Here is an 18,183-nt window from a genome sequence, read left to right as displayed (position 1 = left end):
AACCAGCAGCCTTGTCTCCCATGCAAAGCAAATAAATGAAGAAATAAATTCTCTCCACAGCTTAAACATGGGAGGGTCCTGCATGGTCCTGCAGGAGCGTGTGTGCCAAGGGCTCAGTGGGCTGGGATGCAGGAGCAGGATCCATGCCATTCAGCTGGGATGCTCCTTGCTGCCCTTCTCCTGGTGCCAGCTCCAAGCAGACCCAGACAGTGAGATTCTCTGTGGATGGCAGCAGTGGAGCATCCCTGAACCTGGCTGGTCCCCTTGGCCAGGGTTAAGTGGGACACCAGCTTCCCCTCAGAGGGGTCCCTGGGGGACATAGGAGCAGGCACAGCAACCTCCCAAACCCAGTGTTTCTTACCCTGGTCACGAACAAAGCTGTTTGCAAGGTGGTGCTGAAATAGTTCAGATTCATGAGCAATTTTTTGCTATTGAAAGGAGTTATTTTTAGCATTTCCCATCTCTTGTACTCTTTAAACCATTTAAACCATACTTTTCTGGGGATTTTTAACCCTTTTGGAGAGTGGAAGACTGGGCTTAAAGCTTCCCTTTCCTGCAGGGACTGGGCTGTGAGCAGCAGGAGAGCAGGATCTGTTTGCTAGAGAGGTGTTGGGAGCACAGAGCACAGGCCAAACCTGCAAACAGCTCCCTCCAGGCAGACCAGATGCACATTAGCCTGAGTGCCTTTCCCAGTGCTTAACACCCTTCACCAGGGACTAAGTTCAAAGCAAATCCATCCCCTGCTTCTCCATGCAGACAGCTCGAAGTCCCTCGGAAACTGATAGAGTTTGGCTCATCAGCGTATCAGGATCTGTTTTATTTTATCTGTCTGCACAAGCCTGCATGCAGGGATAGATCAGATTAACATGACTGATGAAAAACATCCTCCTTTTTATCCCCTTTGACAGCAGCAACCCTTTATCAACAGTCTGAAGACAAAGTTTTCTCAGCCAAAAGTTTTCTGCCCTGAAGGTTTGTTGTTGTTTTTTTTCCAGCAGAAGTTTATTTTTGCTTCAAGAAAAATCAAAACATTTTGATGGAAGATTTTTCATCCATCCTTATGCATTAGATGTGGTGGCAGACAGGCTTGGCACATCAACATCTGCTCCTTCTCACTGGATTGAATTTAATATCTGGTGAAGGAGCACTAACCCTCCCTCAGAGCTCAGCAAGACAGTTGGAGAGAAGAAAACAGCCTCTCTTCTGAGGGTTTCCAACCACTTTTCCGCAGTGACCCTCTCACAATTTTATCCCCCTTTATTTAGCTAATTTCATAATGCCCTCCAGTGGGATTTTGGGGAGGACAATGTTATAAATTGCAGACCAGTGAATCTGCCACTCACTGCTGCTAATACACTGCATTTATCCTCACTGCCACAGAGGCTGTGGCAGCAAAAGGAGAGAAGAAAAATAATTACTTTTTGCTCAGCTTCTCACCAAATCCTCCCATCAGTCCTCTCATGTCTTTCTTGGCTGCCTCAGTGATTTGCTGTGCTCTGCAGTGCCCAGCTGGGTTCAGTGGTGCTGGTGTAATGGAGTGTGAGGATGGGGAAGCAGTTGGGCACCACGGGTACTGGGAGCCCCTCAGTGCCCAGCACAGCCTGGGCTGTCCAGATTGTGTGCACCAAGTCCCAAAAAACTGATATGTGAATGCCATTAGGAACTCCCAATCAAGACGTGGAGTTATTTCAGCCAGGAAGTCTTAACCCAAAAGCATCCCCAGTGAGGAGTGAGGGAGAAGAGAAGGGGTTTTCTCCAGAGGTGTTTTTAAACATTTCTCAGAAGTTACAGATGTTGAAGAGCCCAAGAGTCCTCCCAGAGAGGACTCAAACTCCACATTCCCATTCAGCAGTGTGGGTCAGCCAGTTGTTGAGCTAAAAGCAAAGATACTGAGTCATAAAATTAACTTAAAATTAACCCAATTTGCTGGTTGGGGCTGAGGTTCCCCAAAACATCAGCATCTTTGTGAGACCTGAAATTAGATGGGATATCAAAAGCCCTTACCTGGTGCATGTATTAAATTGAAGACAAATATTTTGACCAGCACCTAATGGGCCATCTTTCTGGTTTTCTTCAAGACCTGCAAGATCAAATGAAAGACAAACAGCAAGGGCCATTTTCTTCAGAGGAGTTGGTGGATGTGGGGGACCACTGGTGATGCAAAGTATCCCACTGAACTGTCCTGGCACTGCTATTGCTGGGGTGTCATGCACTGAAACCAACGTGCCATGTGAGAAATTTGATGCACTTCACACTGAAGTTGATGCATCACCTTTGGAATCAAATTTATCATCTCTTCCGTCACACTCCATATACTGGATCAGAGTCACCACCTACTGAATTAAAAACTGCACCTGCAGTTCACATCACACCATAAATCAGCCCAAAATGGAATTAAGTGCATTGTATGCTAAGAACTCATCCATCATGCCATAAATTAAACATGGAACAAGCCTCTTAGGCTGGATGTGCCCAGATATAAACTGCAGAGTCCACTGAGAAAAACATGACACCACTGAAGTCACTGAGGGCTTGGTCATTAATTTCAGTTAACTTTTTAATCTACTGCTCTGTACCAGATCTGTCTCTGCCCTGCACCAACCTGAACCTCAAGTACCCAGAAACTTCTTCTGTCAGTGGTTCTCCTGTTGAGCCATGCACATACCCCACTTGGAGGTTTAGGCAGGAGCCTGGAGGAATGCTCCTGCATGGGGAAAAGGCAGCAAGGGCTGAGAGGGCTGTGCAGCCCTTGCTGGCAGCCAGCACACACTGTGGGACACACACAGCACCTCTTGTCTTCAAAGGACCTGTTCCAATGAATGGCCAGGCTCAAAGCCCTTGTTGATGGAGGGGAGTGTCCTTCTCCTAAGCTGTCGGCAGAATTGCACAGGGCTGGGCCTGGCTACTGGGGCTGATGGATGCCTGACACACCCTTTGCAGTCTTTGGACTTCAAAGCAATAGGAGGGGGGAAAAAAAAAAAAGACTAAAACAGTCTCAGGAATACATATTTTGTCAGAGCATCCCAGGCAGTTCAGCCCTTGGCAGGTGTTGTTAGTCCTGTGTGACAAATGGGAACAGGAGCACAGAGTGGATGGGTACCAGCTGCTAAAGGCCAAAGCTGGAGACTGGGGCAAAGATAAGACTTCAAAAATTCTTATCTAAAACCAGGATACTATTTTCTCCTTTTTGTTATCTGTGTTAATTTTTGCTTTTCTGACAGCACTCTCGCAGTGCAGAAGCCCCCTGTGCCCTTCCAGTTCCTCAGGGAAAGGTGGAACAAACTTCCAGCTGAAGCACAATGCAGTCAGAGACATCCTTGGGTCCAAACCACAGTCTTTCCTCTTATTTTCATATTCATCTGGTCCTCTCAAAATCTGCTCAGGAGCAATTAAAGCCTGTCAGCTAGAAGCTGATGCAACTTCTATTTAATTAGCCCAGCAGCCAATAAAGATCTCATTCATCAAAATCTCATGGAAGGTATGGCTGTTGTGGGGGGGGAGGGGGAAGATTTGTCACTTCTTCCCTAGACCCAGATGGCAGTGGAGCATCGATCAGTGATCCGATCATGCACGGACTCCTGTGCAATCTGAGCAGACCAAGCAGCTGGCACACATCTGTCCAGAAAGCAGCAATGGCTGAAAACTGTGCAGGACTGTCCCAGGTGCCGTGGTGGCAAATCCTTCTGGAAGGTCAGTCTTCAGTTCATGACTAACCTGGGCAGTAAGTGGCCCTGGTGGGATGAGCAGCTTTGAAGGGCTTTTCTTCTTATGACCCATTTGGCTGCCCTACCCAGCAGCAGGAAATGGCAGAGGTGTGTAAGGAAGGCTGAACACCAGCAGGATGAATTCACAGAAGGATGAAAAAACATGGAGTCTCCCCAGAACTGTTGCCTTTGCCCTGAGAGGGGTTTAAGAGTTCCTCTCACTGTGCTGCCACTCTGAACCTAAACACATTAGGGATGGTAAAGCAGAAGAGAAATCAGTACCCACAGTAATGGATCACAGCAAAGTTTTGGGGAGCTCAGCATGTCAGAGAAAGACTTTAGGGTGACATCCTTTTGGCCTGAAAGCTTCTCCTTAAATTGGCTGTCAGGGTGGGTATCAAATATTTACCTGACCTTCTTCTGCAGGGTTGAGATTTTCCCAGAGACTGTGCAAGGTGGCCAGGAGGATGGGGGGAGCATAAATCTGTACCTGCAAGGTCACTGTGCTGGCTTTGTGTCATGAACAGGGGGGTTTCACCAGCTCAGACCTGCAGGAGCAGATCCTTGTGGGAATGACTTGCCAACACTCTTTGCAGCCTCACCATCACAATTCACTGAACTGAAAAAAAGTAAATCAGCTATCACAGGATAGTTCATACTTTACAAATACGAGTGATGGTATCTTTATAATTAATGATTATGAGAAAGTAGCTTAATAGTTTGTTTCCTTGTGAGTGGCTTGATTTGTAATACATGGCAATTGGCATAAGCAAAGCAGGTAATTGGAGCCAGTTTACCCTTGGTGTGTCCAGCTGGTAGCTGTGCTTCACAGACTTTCCTCAGAGCCTTAACCCCTGGGCAGAAAAAGGCTGCAGATGTAACCTCAGTGACAGTCATATTTCCAAACTGGGGGGTGTTTGGGGGTGGAATGATGGGCAGTTTCTTGCTGCTGCTCCACACATTTTACAAGTTGCTGTTGTCAGTGAATCTTCCCTGGCATTTGCAAGGAAAATGCCTGTGCTCAGCTCAGGGCCTTGAGCCACCCATCTCCTCAGGAGTTATTAACAGGAACATCATAGCTGGCACATTACTGTGATTGATGCTGTATCAATCAACTGGAAAAGTGTTAAGCAAGCCTTAAAAAGAAGTGAGATGAAGGCTTAAATACCAGGCTAAGATGTCCATATTATGGGATTATTCCAGGATTGAAAACACATGTGCAGAGATGCTGACATCCTCAGTTGTGCCCCTGTCCCTGACCCTGCTGCTCCATGCTGGCCAAACTGGTTCCACGGGAAGTCAGTAATGAGTGCTTGCATTGCAAATGACCGTATGCACTGTATGCTTATAAAAAAAAATAGAATAAGAAATACTCTCTATTAACACATTATTTCTAGCCAAGCATGTTTTTATTTGGTTTCATCAAGTCTGATTTGATTTGGTTTATCTTTGTTTAAGATTGATGTGATAAACTACACTCAAGCTTGCCAAGTCATTTTTGCTAGTGTGACATTTGGTATTTCAGAACTCAGGTGGGAGGCCTCCTCTTTTAAGCAGAGTCTCAGATTTTCTTGCATTAAAACAAAAAAAATTTGTGGCCGGGTCAGTTGTGGAGAAATTTAAGTGTGGCATTCAATTTGTCATACCCAAAAGGCAAAAAACCAAACACCTTCCACAAGAACAAAAACAACAACAAAACAACAAACAAACAACAACAAAAACTAAGCCAAAAAAAAAAAAAAAAAGGCAAAACGCCAAACAAAACAAAACTAACCCTCAAATGTGTTATCTTTTAATCATCTGTGATTTTCAAACACTATGCCCTTGGGGAACCCAACTCACAGATTTTGTGCCAACAATGAGTGATTTTTCTTAAGAACAAATTCACTTCTCATCTCCAAAGCCAGGCCCACACACCAGTGAATTCCTGTATTGTGCATGCAAAGCCCAAGATCAGAAACCACAGGGCAGGGATGGCCCAGTGCCCAGGACGTGCTCTGAAGGGGGTGCTTCACACATTCTTTCAGTCTCTATTCCAGTGCTGTGCTTTCTCCCAGAAGATGCCCCTGATTCCCCTGGGGAAGCATCAGGCTTTCCCAGGGGGTGTAGTACCTTCCTTGCTTCACCTGCAGCCATCCACAGCAGCAGCAACCTTCCCAGGCAGATGTTGGCCATCCCCCCTTTCTATGCCCTTCACCCCGGGCTCGGACCTGGAGCAGGTGGAGAAGAAGCTGCTGCAAAGCAGGGATGTATTTTATCACTCCCAGGACCTGGGCTCAATGTTTCCATGTGCTGCCTCCAGTGCTTTACAGAGAACCAAATCCAGCTTGTCCTTCTGGATCTCTCTTTTCCATGGAGGGTCAAGGTGGTCTCTTTGCTCCCCTGCTTGTGCTCAGAAAGGATTTTAAAACATTTACAGCCTGACTAGACCCAGCAAGCTAAGGGCTGGCAGAATAAAAATACTGCTTTTGTCAGCCCTTCATGTTAAGTGTCTATATTTAAAATTACTACATAAACTAAAAAATTATTAACAGGTCTAAGCACTTTACCAGGCAAATCCAATTTCTTCTTCGGAGAACTGGATGGAATAAAGCTAAAAAATTTGCTTTTAGGATGAGATTTAATTCAAAGTGTCAGTGTTAGTTCTCCTACTCTACTTGTAGGTTTAGAGAATAAACCTGTTTGCTAGCAAACAATCATCTTAAACAAGATTGTCATTAATCCCGAATTCAGCTGTCAAAAGGACTGAGACTGCAAACTAAGAAGGAACAAGGAAAACCTGGTAATTTGTTTGTTAAATATTTGTAAACTGTCATGTCAGTAATGGATAATAAGAAAATTTTGAGCCTCCAGACCTGATGCATAACACAGAGCTTTGCTGTATTGCACCTAAACTATTATCAATAGCACATTTATTATAATAATAGATGAAAAACAAGCTTCCTGGCTGAAAAACAAGATCAATTTGAGCTCAAGCTATTTGGACATGTTCTAAATGTTGTAATTAAAAGGCAGCATGAATGTTCCTTAAAAAAAAAAAAAAACTGAGAAAAATAGCCTTGCTGCAATTACATATGCCATCCAGCCCTGACTCAATAGCCTGACCCTGAGGGGAAAAAAAAAAAAAGAACAGGCAAAATTGTATTGGTGTCCAGTCAGACATCGCTCATCTCCAGGGCTTGCTGCAGAGCCTACGCTAACATGACTTTTCCTGTTGGGTCAGGACCCAGCCCAGCCTTGAAGATTTGATGCAGGGAGTCAGCCCTGGTTGCACCGAGCTCCCTGTGCTGGTCAGGATGTGATCACAGTCCAGCAAAGAAACCCAGCTGAGCTCAATCTTGCTGCAAAAGCAACTGCAGTTTATGGTGGGAAAAAAAAAAAACAAAACAAGCAACCATAAAAAGAGATAAAGAAGCCAGCTGTGTGGAAGGTTTCAGTCCTGGACCAAGTGCCTTGGGGACAGAAATGGTTGGAGTGGATTTCTCCCCAGCACCCTCCCGCAGTGTTACAGCACACATCAAAGCGGGAGTCGCACCTCCTGCAGCAATTAGAGACCCGCAGACACTTCCCAGGAGCTGCCTGTGCCCTGGAGAATTGGACTCTTCTTTTGTTCTGATAAAGAAGTGACTAGTGAGGTACAGCAATCTCCTGGTAGCTCTCTATATAATTGTGTTCTCTCGTGTCTTTTAATCATAAGTCCCGCGAGGCTCATAATACCACACGTGCACTCCAAATGGGCCCATCAGCTCGGTTTATCAAAGGGACTTAATTTAATCCTAGTCTTTGATGGAGACAGGAGCGGTCAAAGTCCACCCTAATGATTTTCTAAGTTTACTTATCTTGCAGATTTGGGGCATGAAGGGCACTTGGACTCCAAGTACAGCATTGTTAATGGGAAGCCATGAGGAGGAAGATAAAATTGGCAAGAGCTTGACAGTCTGGATCAAGAGAAATCACAGCAGAAACCTGGAAAAAGAGTGGAGACTGAAAAGGCAAAATAAATCCCATGATTGGTGTCACCACAAGCAACAACATGAGACTGGTAAAATAAATTGCTGGAGGCAATATTTACCTCTGAGTGCATATCACAGCTGTGAGAGACCCATCAAGGAGAGGCCAAGAGCAGAGAAATCCAAGCTAGGAATTACAGAGCCAGAGGAAAGCAGGCACAAAGTGCTGTGAATGGTGGAGCTGCTCTGACCTGGCAGCATCCCCTCCCAGACAGAGCAGGATGCAGTAAGCATGAAAAACACACCTTTGCATGAAAAAGTGCCTGCTCTTCCCTAAGCTTTAAAGAAGCTCAAATCTTTCAGAGTTGAGCATCTTTTAAAACCACTGGGATGACTTCTCTGCTCATTTTCAGCCCAACAGGTCAGTGGACCCCAGGAGGTGTAATACAGTGACACCAGCTAAAAAATGCTGAGCAAACTGAAGTAAAAACTCAAAGAAAGAAACCAAAATCCCTGGCTTCAAGGGATGCTGAACAAAGAACATTAGGACCAAAGACATCACAGATAAGGGTTTAATGGAAAAGCTAAAAGCCCAGCCTTCTCCTGAGAGAGTTGACAGGACAAGACTGGAGCAGTGTTTCACTCCCGAGCTGCAAGTGATGGATGTGAACACAGTGGGGGGAAAAAAAAGAATTAAAAAAAAAATGTTGCTAGACAAAACCCAGCTGGTTCTGAAGCTCTCAATGGCCTTTAATAGTTTTCAGCTCAAATGGAAGAGGGAACTCGGAGCCTGCATTACAGAAGCAAGGAGTGCTGTGGGCTGTGAGAAATGGAGCACAAGCCCTTTGGTTACAAGCAGCACATGCAAAAGGATGGTATAAGGAAGGAACAAAGAAATCCTCCAGTAGGGATGTAAAGGACTGTGCTGGCACCACTAGTGCAGAGGGATTCTTCATGGCACTATCAAAGTTTTGGTGGAAGATGGATAAAACATCTACCTGCAAACAGCCAAGGCCATTTATTTATTTTATACAGAGAGTGCAGGTGGTTCAGGACAACCTTTGGGGAGAAAATGTAAAGAAAAACAGTGCTATTAGCTCCGAAAGTAAATCCACAACCAGCAGACAGCAGAGGGTAAAGTGCAAACATTACCCAGGCTGGCTAACTCCACAAAAGGACTGACTGGTTAAAAACATGTCAAATCCTTGGTCTCATCAGGGAGGTGCTCTTTGGAGAGGTGGAGGACCTGAATCTGAGGAGAGCTTCCAGGAAGGTGCTTGTGGGTGGGCAGAGTGGGAAAGCCCAAACGTCCCCTTGCTCCAAGTGGTGAGCTGGGAGACTGCACAGCTCCTTGGCCATCCCTGAAATAACAGGGCGCTGATGATGCTGGCTGTGGTGAGAAAGGAGCAGTGCAAATTAAATAGACTCTATGGAAAGAGGGAACTGTCTTCTCTTTGCTCTGCAGATTTTGGGTTGTATAAAGTGTCAGGAAGCAAAGCTGGCACTGGCAGCCCATGACTGGCACACAGATGTGCTGGCCAGTGCTGGACCTGGGAGCTGCAGCCCCCAAGAGGCATCAGAGCATTCACTGAGCTCAGGGCACAGCAGGAGCTGGACTGCATGTGGGGAGCCACTGTGACTGACAGCAGTTTGTCTTTTTGAAAGACAGCAGCTCCTGGTGCCTGGTGGATTCCTGCTGGCCTGTCACACCTCTAACTTGGGCAGGAAAAATCCATATTGGCAACTTTGAGAGGTTTCTTTCTTCGGTGAGGACAGCATGAAGGCTGCTTGGGAAGTGTTTTGATGCACAGGTTAAACAGTGAAAGAGCCTGAACAAAGGTTCCCAGCAGCTCCAAGCAGACTTGGGTAGAGTCAGAGCTCCAAGTAAATTCACTTCCATTTGAAGAAACTTCATTTGTGAGTGGTACACAGAACAGCAAGATCTGGGAGATGCCAGTTATTACCCAACACCTGGTCACTGGGGATGGACAAGTAGACCAGGAAGGAGCAGAAAGTGCCCTGCCAGGATGCAGATTCAGAAGCTGAAGCCTGGCAGCACATGGTAATACACAGTGATAAGACAGGGCTCTCAGCAGAACATTGACACTGACTTTTAAAAGGCCAAGCCTGGAATGGCCACAGAGCCAGCCCTCCTGGCCAGCTGGCACTGGTGACAGAGGAGCTGCCCCTTTCCACCAGCTGCTGTTTCCATGCTGATGGCAGGTCTGTGATTGCAAAGGCAGCCCACTGACCACACACCATTGCTGAGATGGACACAGCCTGTGTGGCTTTCTCTCACTTCTGTGCAAGAGACTCTCAAACTGGCTGGCAGGGCAGGGCTGGGCCATAAATAATGTGTAAGCAGTCTGAGGCCACAGGCAGCACCAATGGATGCTCCAGGGCTGCTGACAGCAGTGTGTCAGTCCAGAAGTCCTGTGTCTTGACTTGGCACAGCACAAAGGCTGACTATGGGCAGATAACCAGGCACAGGATAGGTGGGAGGGAGATGCTGGACAACCCCTGTGCTCTGAACTGCTTTGCCTACAGAAGATGTGTCAGGGCATACAAAGCTGTGACAAAAAGCCAGAGGCAAAGCAGCCAGGGCAGATGCTGTTACCACCCAGACATTTGGCTCAGCGTGGTCTCTGCCCAGACACAGTTCTCCTGTGGGTCAGCAGCTTTTCTGGATGCAGGAAAGTGGGCAGCATTGTCCAGGACAGCTCCCAAACAAACACGCTGTTGCTGCCAGCAAAGAGGCTGCATGAGTGGAGGAATAAGCATGGTCCTGAGGGCTGGCAAAGTCATCAGAGAGAAGTGACTTGTGGGGAGGGAAGATCAGCATGTGGGACTGGGGGGGCTGACTGCTAGCAGAGGGAGTCATTTGGAGCTAACTTGGGAGTCTTCAACAAGAGGAGAACCAAGCTGCAGCTTGGAAGGGGTACATGGCAAGTCAGTTCTTTTCCTTACACACAAGGGTAGATGCAACAGGACAGGCAAAGCAGACTGTACAATGTATGCAATGACAAGAAATAATCTAAAGAGGGATGTTTGCTTGATTTGTGTATCTTCATCTTGGTTGCCAGTTGTCACATTGGTGGATTCCAGCTACAGCTCCTCATTGCTCTGACTGAATTGCTAAATTCAGGTTTACATTTTTACTCTCTGTAAGCATATTAAAATTTTAATTAAGCACTAAGTCAGTGGTTTAGCAGGTTTTTGAGACTTTAGCTATTTATCTTGTTGATTACAGTTCTCTCAGGTCCTTAGTTGTGGCCTAATTTTAGAGCAATTCTGACTGACTGAGCCCTGCAGTTTAACTGCTACAACTATTCATTAAAAATGAAGAGATCAGAGTTGATCAGCAGACTGTGGGAGCCTGCTGTGTGGCTGTTCTGCATCCTGACAGTCTTCTGATCTACAGGTACTGGAGCCAGGTTAATGCTGATCTGCTGGCAAAACACAGCATGAAAGCCTTTGAAAAGATGCATCAGCTCCTTGATACAAAGCTCAGTAGGAAACTGTTTCCTTCCTTGTTGTCCACGTGAGATGGTGAGGAAGGAGGGATTTTAAGCAAAGCAATTATTTTTTTTCATGCAATTTCCATTAGGCAACACGAGCCCTTCTCAAGGCAAAATGTTTGTGTCTCCCATTTTTGTCTCTCTGGGGAGCACTTTGCAGGAGATTAATGAGGGTCCCTGCTTTACAAAGCACATGGGAAGCTCCCTCAAGGAAGCAATGCCCCAGTTCATGTCTAGCCAGCTTCATGTGGAACTTCAGGGCTTTTTTTCTAAATTGCTGGAGAACTCTAAAGGCCCCACATCTACTTGTACATGAGAGGTTTATCACACACATGAGCATGAAAGACTAGCTATCAACAGCTAGTGAATCCAGCTATCAACATGCAAAATCCTGGCCAGATCTGTCAACATCTGGGACCGGATGCATCTCTTAAATGCTGTTTTAAAATTGTATCACAATAACGAATGTAGTGATAATGAAATGCAGACTCTGGTACCATCCAAAATTCAGCAGCTGTGGTATCTGCCATGGCGCTGATCTCCCAAGTTTAAGCAGTTTTTGCTAGAAAGTGGTTCTTGTAGCTCAGAAAAGAAATTCGTGCAGAGAGAGAAAAATGGAGATTATCCTTCTGTGTATGACTCTGGCTAAAACTTGTTAACCACCCCTAATTGTAGCTCTCCCTCCTGTGCTAATCACATCTGTAATGACATTCAGCTGTTTGCCCTGTCCCAACGGCTAAGCCAAGGTGGTGGCTCCCATGGATGGTGGGGACATTGCCAGGGTAAAGCCACCTCCTCCTCTGGTCAGTGCAGATCCACCAGTGCTGGTCTTCATGCTGGTTTTTTCAGTACTCTGGAATGCCAAAACCATTTTCAAACCATGGGTGACCATCTCCCCCAATGGCCCTTCACCACCAGCTAGGAGAGTGTTCATCTTAAACACCTGAATTCATCCACTGTTTAATCATCTGAGCTTTCCTCTTCTCTCATCTCATATTCTCTGCAATTAATTCAATGTAACTTCAGCTGTTCATTGAGGAATTGGGAAGACCTTGACCAAACAGCCCTTTGTTTCCTCCCTGCCCATCAGTCTGCAGCTTCCTTGCCTCAGGCCAAAGCCAAATGAAGTGAAAACCTTTTCTTTCACTCACTTACATTTCACTTTCACATTAAAACTCACACCTAGGTCATTGCCCAGCGAATCACAACTTCCACCAGGGCCAGCCCTGCCTCAGTCTACTTTGCCAGGCCCCATTTGGGTATCCAGAGAGGAACCAGCTCCTGACCTGGCCAGGCTCCTTCCTCCCAGTCAGTGGTGACAGCACACACCAGCTGCATCCAAGCTAGTCCCATGCAGCCCTCCCAGGGCTCATCTTCTGGAATTCTGGGATTGCAGTGAAAGGAAGATGGAAGAAAAGAGAGATGCAAGCCCCTTAAGCTGTACAGAGAACTTGCTACCTAAAGGCATTTGACTGCCTCAGAAAGAGGTAAATGTAAGGAACTGACAGCAATGTTGTTTTGCTCATTTTGAAATCTCATTTTTATGCTTATCTCATGGAAAATTGGAAATAACACTGGTCACACTTACAACCTGCTAAGTGGAAAAATCTTCCTCAGAAAGCACCTTTCAGAGAAACAGATAAACACACACATACTTACAGAGCAAAGCCAAACCCCTGCAATCTCCATGAAGGTTTGTGCCGCAACACATCTACAGCTCCCCACCACTTCATCCTTGTCCCTCAGCTAGAGAGGATAATTCCTCTAGGTCAGTTGGAGTGAGCTTTCCCTAATCTGTGCCAGGGAAAGTTTCACCAACAGCTGAGAATCTTCAGTGACAGGTGAAGCTGGACAGGCAGCAGGTTGCTATTTCTCTGTAGAGGTTCATTCAGCTTTACATAAACTGTGACTACTTTGGTTCCTCCCTGTGATCCTAAAGCAAAGAATTGTGAGGAATAAAGAATATTTTTCTAAAATTGGGTATAAAGAGCTGAGCATGGCCCCATCTCTGACCACATGGAAGAAAAACCCAGAGACTTCATTACTCCATGGAATCAAGTCTCAACCCTTTGATCCAGTCTTGAGTCCATCTGAAAGTGATGCAAGGCTTCCAAGGATGGAGTTGTGGCTCTAAAACTGGAGAAGTGCTATGCTGAATGTGCTATTTTTCCACCTTCTCCAGCAACAGAAGGGGCAGCTCATTGTTACAGCCCCCAGCCTGCTCCTGGCTGGTTGTGAGCATGCCAGTGGAAATCCCTCCAAAGTGCTAGTGCATTCCAAATAAATGGGTCCAATTTAGCAAAGCTACAACAGCAGCTGAAGCAGTGGGGAAGGATCATACCAGCAACCAAGCAGGCAGATCAGAGAAGGAAAAAGCTTCCAATAGGTGATGATGAGCAGGTGGGAAGAAATAACCGGTTCATCTCTGAGAGAAATGTGAACAGAGCCTTACAGTCCCCCAAGAAATTCCTGGTAGGGGCTGCAGGAGCAGGCCCCAGCCTCATGTTAGCATGGCCTTCCTGTTAATAATTTTCCCAACTGTGTATTGCAATTTTTCCTTCCCCCAGCATTATGGTGATGGTTTGGAACATGGAGATGTTTGGAAAGGGGCAATTTGGCATCAAGAGTCTAAAAAGCAGATACAGATGACATCCTAAATGTATCTTTTATGAGCTTGGAATGATTCCTTTAAATTAAGCTCAGAGTCTGTGACAGCTTCTGGTAGTGTCACCAATAAGGAAATAAAAAAAAATCAGGAGGTTCTCAAGCATATGTAGTCTTAGAGATCTGGATACCTTGCTTTCCCTCATGCAACTTTGAACTGCTTACCAATGCTTCCCAAGGAAAGTGCTTCAATAATTTCCATTTGTCTCTAAACCACATATGCCCTCGAACCCCAACATACTTTTAAATTCAAGGCTTATAAAAAATTAAATATTCCAATAATTCTAAATTATGTTTTTTCAGTGTTACTGGAGTCTGGCCATTCCTTCAGTTTGGGGATTTTTGTTTTGTTTGCACTGGGTGGAGGAAGAAATGCTTTCTATTAGTGCTTCAAATTGGAAGTTGGTCAAACAGCATCACAGCAGAGTGATTCAGCAGCCTCTGAGCCGATTCACAGTGTGTCATAAAATGGGATTAGGAAAATAACAGTGCTTGGAGGAGAAAGAACCCACACAAAGAAATCACAGCAGGAGAACAATACCAGAAAGAACAGAGGGGAATAATCCTCATTTGGCTTCTGAGAAGCAGGTTGGATGACCTAATTGGTGGCTTTCAATGTCCTTCATTCTGCATGGAGTTGCAGGGTTCAGCTGCCTGGATCCAGCCACCACAGCTTAATAAATGTCTCTGCATGGACTGAACCATCCCAAGTGCTCCTGCGTGCACATCTGCAGCCTCTTCTCATTTATCTGATGAGACCATGGTCCCCCTCTGGCACAACCCCCGATGCTACTTCACAGCAGGCAGGAGCTTATGCAGAACTAGTGGTGAAAGTCCATGCCCACTTAGGACAGGAAGCAGAGAGAGCAATCTTAGGCTGTGAGTTAAAACCAAAAAGCTGTGTTTTGTTAGTGTTACTCAAGAAGATACATACACACAGCACATCAAAGGAGCTGAGGTGTCAAACTAAGTGTATTTCCTAGCACTGTCCTGAACAGGAATTAAACATGTATTTTGTGATCTCCTGAATCCAAGTATCAGCGACCACCTATGGCCAATGCCAAATTTAAAATATATTCTCTGTGAACCTGAAGATCCTATTGACAACCTTGTTTTAAATTAGGCCAGACCTGTTACAACTGTGGCCTTGAAGTGACAGAGGAAGGCAGGACTCTCTCAGGAGTTCTACTAGATCAGCAGTGGTTGAATTACTCCTATGCAGAACATAAAATCACAGCTTCACACAATTGAGGAAAATCAGACAATTATATCACAATTCCAATGAAATTGCTATATCCAAAGTCTGGTAGAGACAGAAAAACAAGGAGGAAAAAGAAAAATCTCATATGCCATGGTCTCCCCTTGTAAACTAAAAAAATGATAAAGTGCATCCTTGTAAATAACTCACTGTGGGATGCCTGGAATTTTATAGAAACTACTGCAACTTGTCTCCCAGTGGGGAATAACTGAGGCATGAGATAAGAAATCAGCCATATCCTAACTTGCAGTGACAGGTGCTGTAAAAGGAAATGCCCAATAAAGCCTTAATGTATAGGAAGATGGCAAATAACTGTCTGGAATTCTGAAATAAGAAAGCATAAACCAATTCTCTAATCATGTCTAATCAAAGAACACCATCAGTTGCTAAAAACTTGTAGGGAAAAAAATGGGAGAGGTGGTAGCATGCTTGTCTTCGTCAGCAGTGTTTTGGGAATATTTTAGCCTGCAGAATTTAATTCCCTGTTATTACTTCTGAGCCTGAAGGTGAAAATCATAAATCACAACCATTCATAACATGCAATAATGGGATGAAATACTCATAAGGAGAGTTACATGATGAAATCCTCTGGGATTGTGTGTAACCCTTACAGTCCTTGATGATAGCATTAAAAATCCTTGTTGCTAACATCTATTCTTCCCTAATTCCTACAGTAGTTTTTCCTCTTTCTTCTCTCGTAACATTTCCAGATTTCTGTATCATATGGCATTCCTTCCACCCTTCCTCCCTGCTGCCCTAAATATACATTTAAGGCAAAATCACAGGAAAGCATTCCATGCTTAAAAAGGTGGGCAGGTTTTAAATTACACTGTAATTACTAATAAGGGCTTTTAATACCTGAGGAGCTTTCCCAGGGAGTTTTGCTCTGATTTCAGGACCCCCATTGTTTTTATAGAGGGCCATTTGGTCCCATTTATAAGGTGGTTACATTTTGAGTAACAAAGACTGCAATGCTCTAAAATAAAATAACACTGTCCCCACCCGTCTTTCACCTTCCCATAACTGGGTTGAAAAAAAAATCCCAACCCATGATGTGTTAGAGCTTTGTTTTCTGAGTAACAAGACCAATCATGTTTCCTCTGCTTGAGGTCTCTCTCTTCTCTTCCTTTTCTTCTAGGTCCTCTGGATCCACACTGACATAGAAATATCCCATGATGGAGAAAATAATGCACACAGCAAAGAGGAGAACAGTGAACAAGACAAATTCAGCCCACTAGGAAAGAAAAAAGAACAGCAGGTCAGGAGACCCTAGACTCTCAGTCTGGAGGATATCTCTGCACTTTCAAGTGCTTTTTAAAGAGCTGGGTGAAAATTATTTCTTAGTTTCCAAAATGGCTCACAAGATATAAACTTTCTCATCCTGTTTTTCTGGTAAATGCTTGTACACATAATGTAATTACAAATATGTGACACCTCTTGAAACAAAACAGTTAGATTGAGTTGGTTTCATTAAATCTTTTCTTACAAATCTGACTGGAACATATCCACCTGGGCTTTTTGCCTACAAGATTCTTTTGAGAGAGGTAGATTCATGCTGGCCAGAAATAAGACCCAGTTCACACCTTCATGGCATCATCCCAGAAGTTTCACTGTCTGAATTAAACTATCTCTGCTCCACAACCTCCCCCTGTAAGCCTGACATCTCAGGGATGCCACAGGCAGCCTGGCAGGATTCCCCAAGCGAGACCCTTGAGGAAGAACTGAGTGCCCACTGGTCTCATTTCTGGTGAGCACTCAACGTGTGGCTGCCACTGTGTCCAGGCTCCAGGTCCAGACACAGCCAGCTTGCCTAGAGCTGAGCTCCAGCAGAGTTACCAGCACTGGTCAGGTACTTCCAGTCCCTGTGAGGGCCAGGGAGGGCCAGTGCTCCCCAGGGGAGCACCACTGAGGGCCCCACAGAGCAGGGGCTGGGGGACAGCTCAGAGTGAGCTGCTGTCAGCTCAGGTGCAGGAGCCTGGGGCTGGGCAGAGAAGCTGTGCACCAGGACACGGCCATCCAGAAGCACCAGAAGCCTGTTGTAAAGCATGACCTCTGTTTTAAGAGCCAAACCATACCTGTGCCATTGGTGCAGCCTCAGCAACAATGAGCACAAAGGTATTCCCCACAGCCACGGTGAGCAGCCAGCCTGCCTGCAGCACCGACTTCATGCTGGCTGGAGACTGAAAAGAGGAGAAGGGCCTGATCAGTGGGAATCGTGCTGTGCCCTTCGGCCCTGCTTCACCCTCTGGAGTCCTGCCCAGTGTAGGTTCAGCCTCCTGGGCTCAGCCTAGGAGGAGATGGTGGAATTTCCTCTGTGTGGAGTGGTTAATCTCAACATCTGCATACAAGGAGCTTTCAAAACATGGACAGGAGGACACATGAAGAAGGAGGAGATGCTGTTGTTGCAGAGCTGAGTCCGGGTCATCCCCAACCTGCATCATCTGAAATGGTACCATCAGGATGTCCAAGGCGCCACACAAGCCCTGCAGCTTGGAGTCTGGTGCCATGTGGCTGTATACCTTTGGAAAAGAGACTGGATCTTGATGTTAAATTTCCTGCTGAGGACAAATTTTCCACATCCCATTACAGATCATCCCACTGCATTAATCATCCTCATTAATAAACATCTGCACCTTACTCCAGGGATAGATTTGAGCAGCTTCAGTAGCTGTTTGACCATGTAATGTCTCAGTCCTCTCTTCTCATCAACCTCCCCGGACAACAATCAAATCATCCCTTTGGAGGTTCATTACCCCTTGCTCCTTTGTTACAACCTTGCATGTTTAGAGTCCTTCAGTCTCTCAATTTAAAGCAAGTGCTAAGCCCTCATGCCTCTTGAGATACTTTGCCTTTTTATCACTGAAAAATACATAGCACAAAATACTTTACTAGGAGAAAACCCTGATATAAAAATATTCAGAGTTTTCCCATTAACTATCCAGTTCTGTTCTGTGTTCTCAGGCTTACCAGAAAAGGATATTTCCAAGTATCACCGAGAACAGGTACCTTCAGAATATGAATTAATTTAGCTTGAGGGCACCCAGCAAGCTGTGTTACAATCCCACTTTCAGCTGAAGGACAGATAACAT

General features: G+C 45.4%; 1 protein-coding gene across 5 annotated transcripts in view; it reads right to left on the bottom strand.

Annotated features, from left to right (window-relative positions):
• Nucleotides 1–18,183, bottom strand: part of SLC15A2 (solute carrier family 15 member 2) — a 58,057-nt gene that overhangs the window by 3,557 nt on the left and 36,317 nt on the right. For 3 of the 5 annotated variants that reach the window (XM_053947785.1, XM_053947788.1, XM_053947786.1), the window contains 2 exons: nt 17,170–17,274; nt 5,092–16,328 (listed from right to left, as the gene is read on the bottom strand). In XM_053947785.1, coding sequence (XP_053803760.1) covers nt 16,152–16,328; nt 17,170–17,274 — 282 coding nt within the window. In that variant the 3' untranslated portion in view covers nt 5,092–16,151. Of the gene's footprint in view, nt 1–2,004; nt 2,081–5,091; nt 16,329–17,169; nt 18,166–18,183 lie in introns of those variants that run through there. The other 2 variants (XM_053947787.1, XM_053947789.1) reach the window with 2 other exon arrangements.

This window comes from Vidua chalybeata, chromosome 7, assembly GCF_026979565.1.
Source record: "Vidua chalybeata isolate OUT-0048 chromosome 7, bVidCha1 merged haplotype, whole genome shotgun sequence".
Taxonomy (NCBI): domain Eukaryota; kingdom Metazoa; phylum Chordata; class Aves; order Passeriformes; family Viduidae; genus Vidua; species Vidua chalybeata.
The sequence above is the reverse complement of the archived record's forward strand: the minus strand, read 5'-3'. Positions and strand labels throughout refer to the sequence as shown.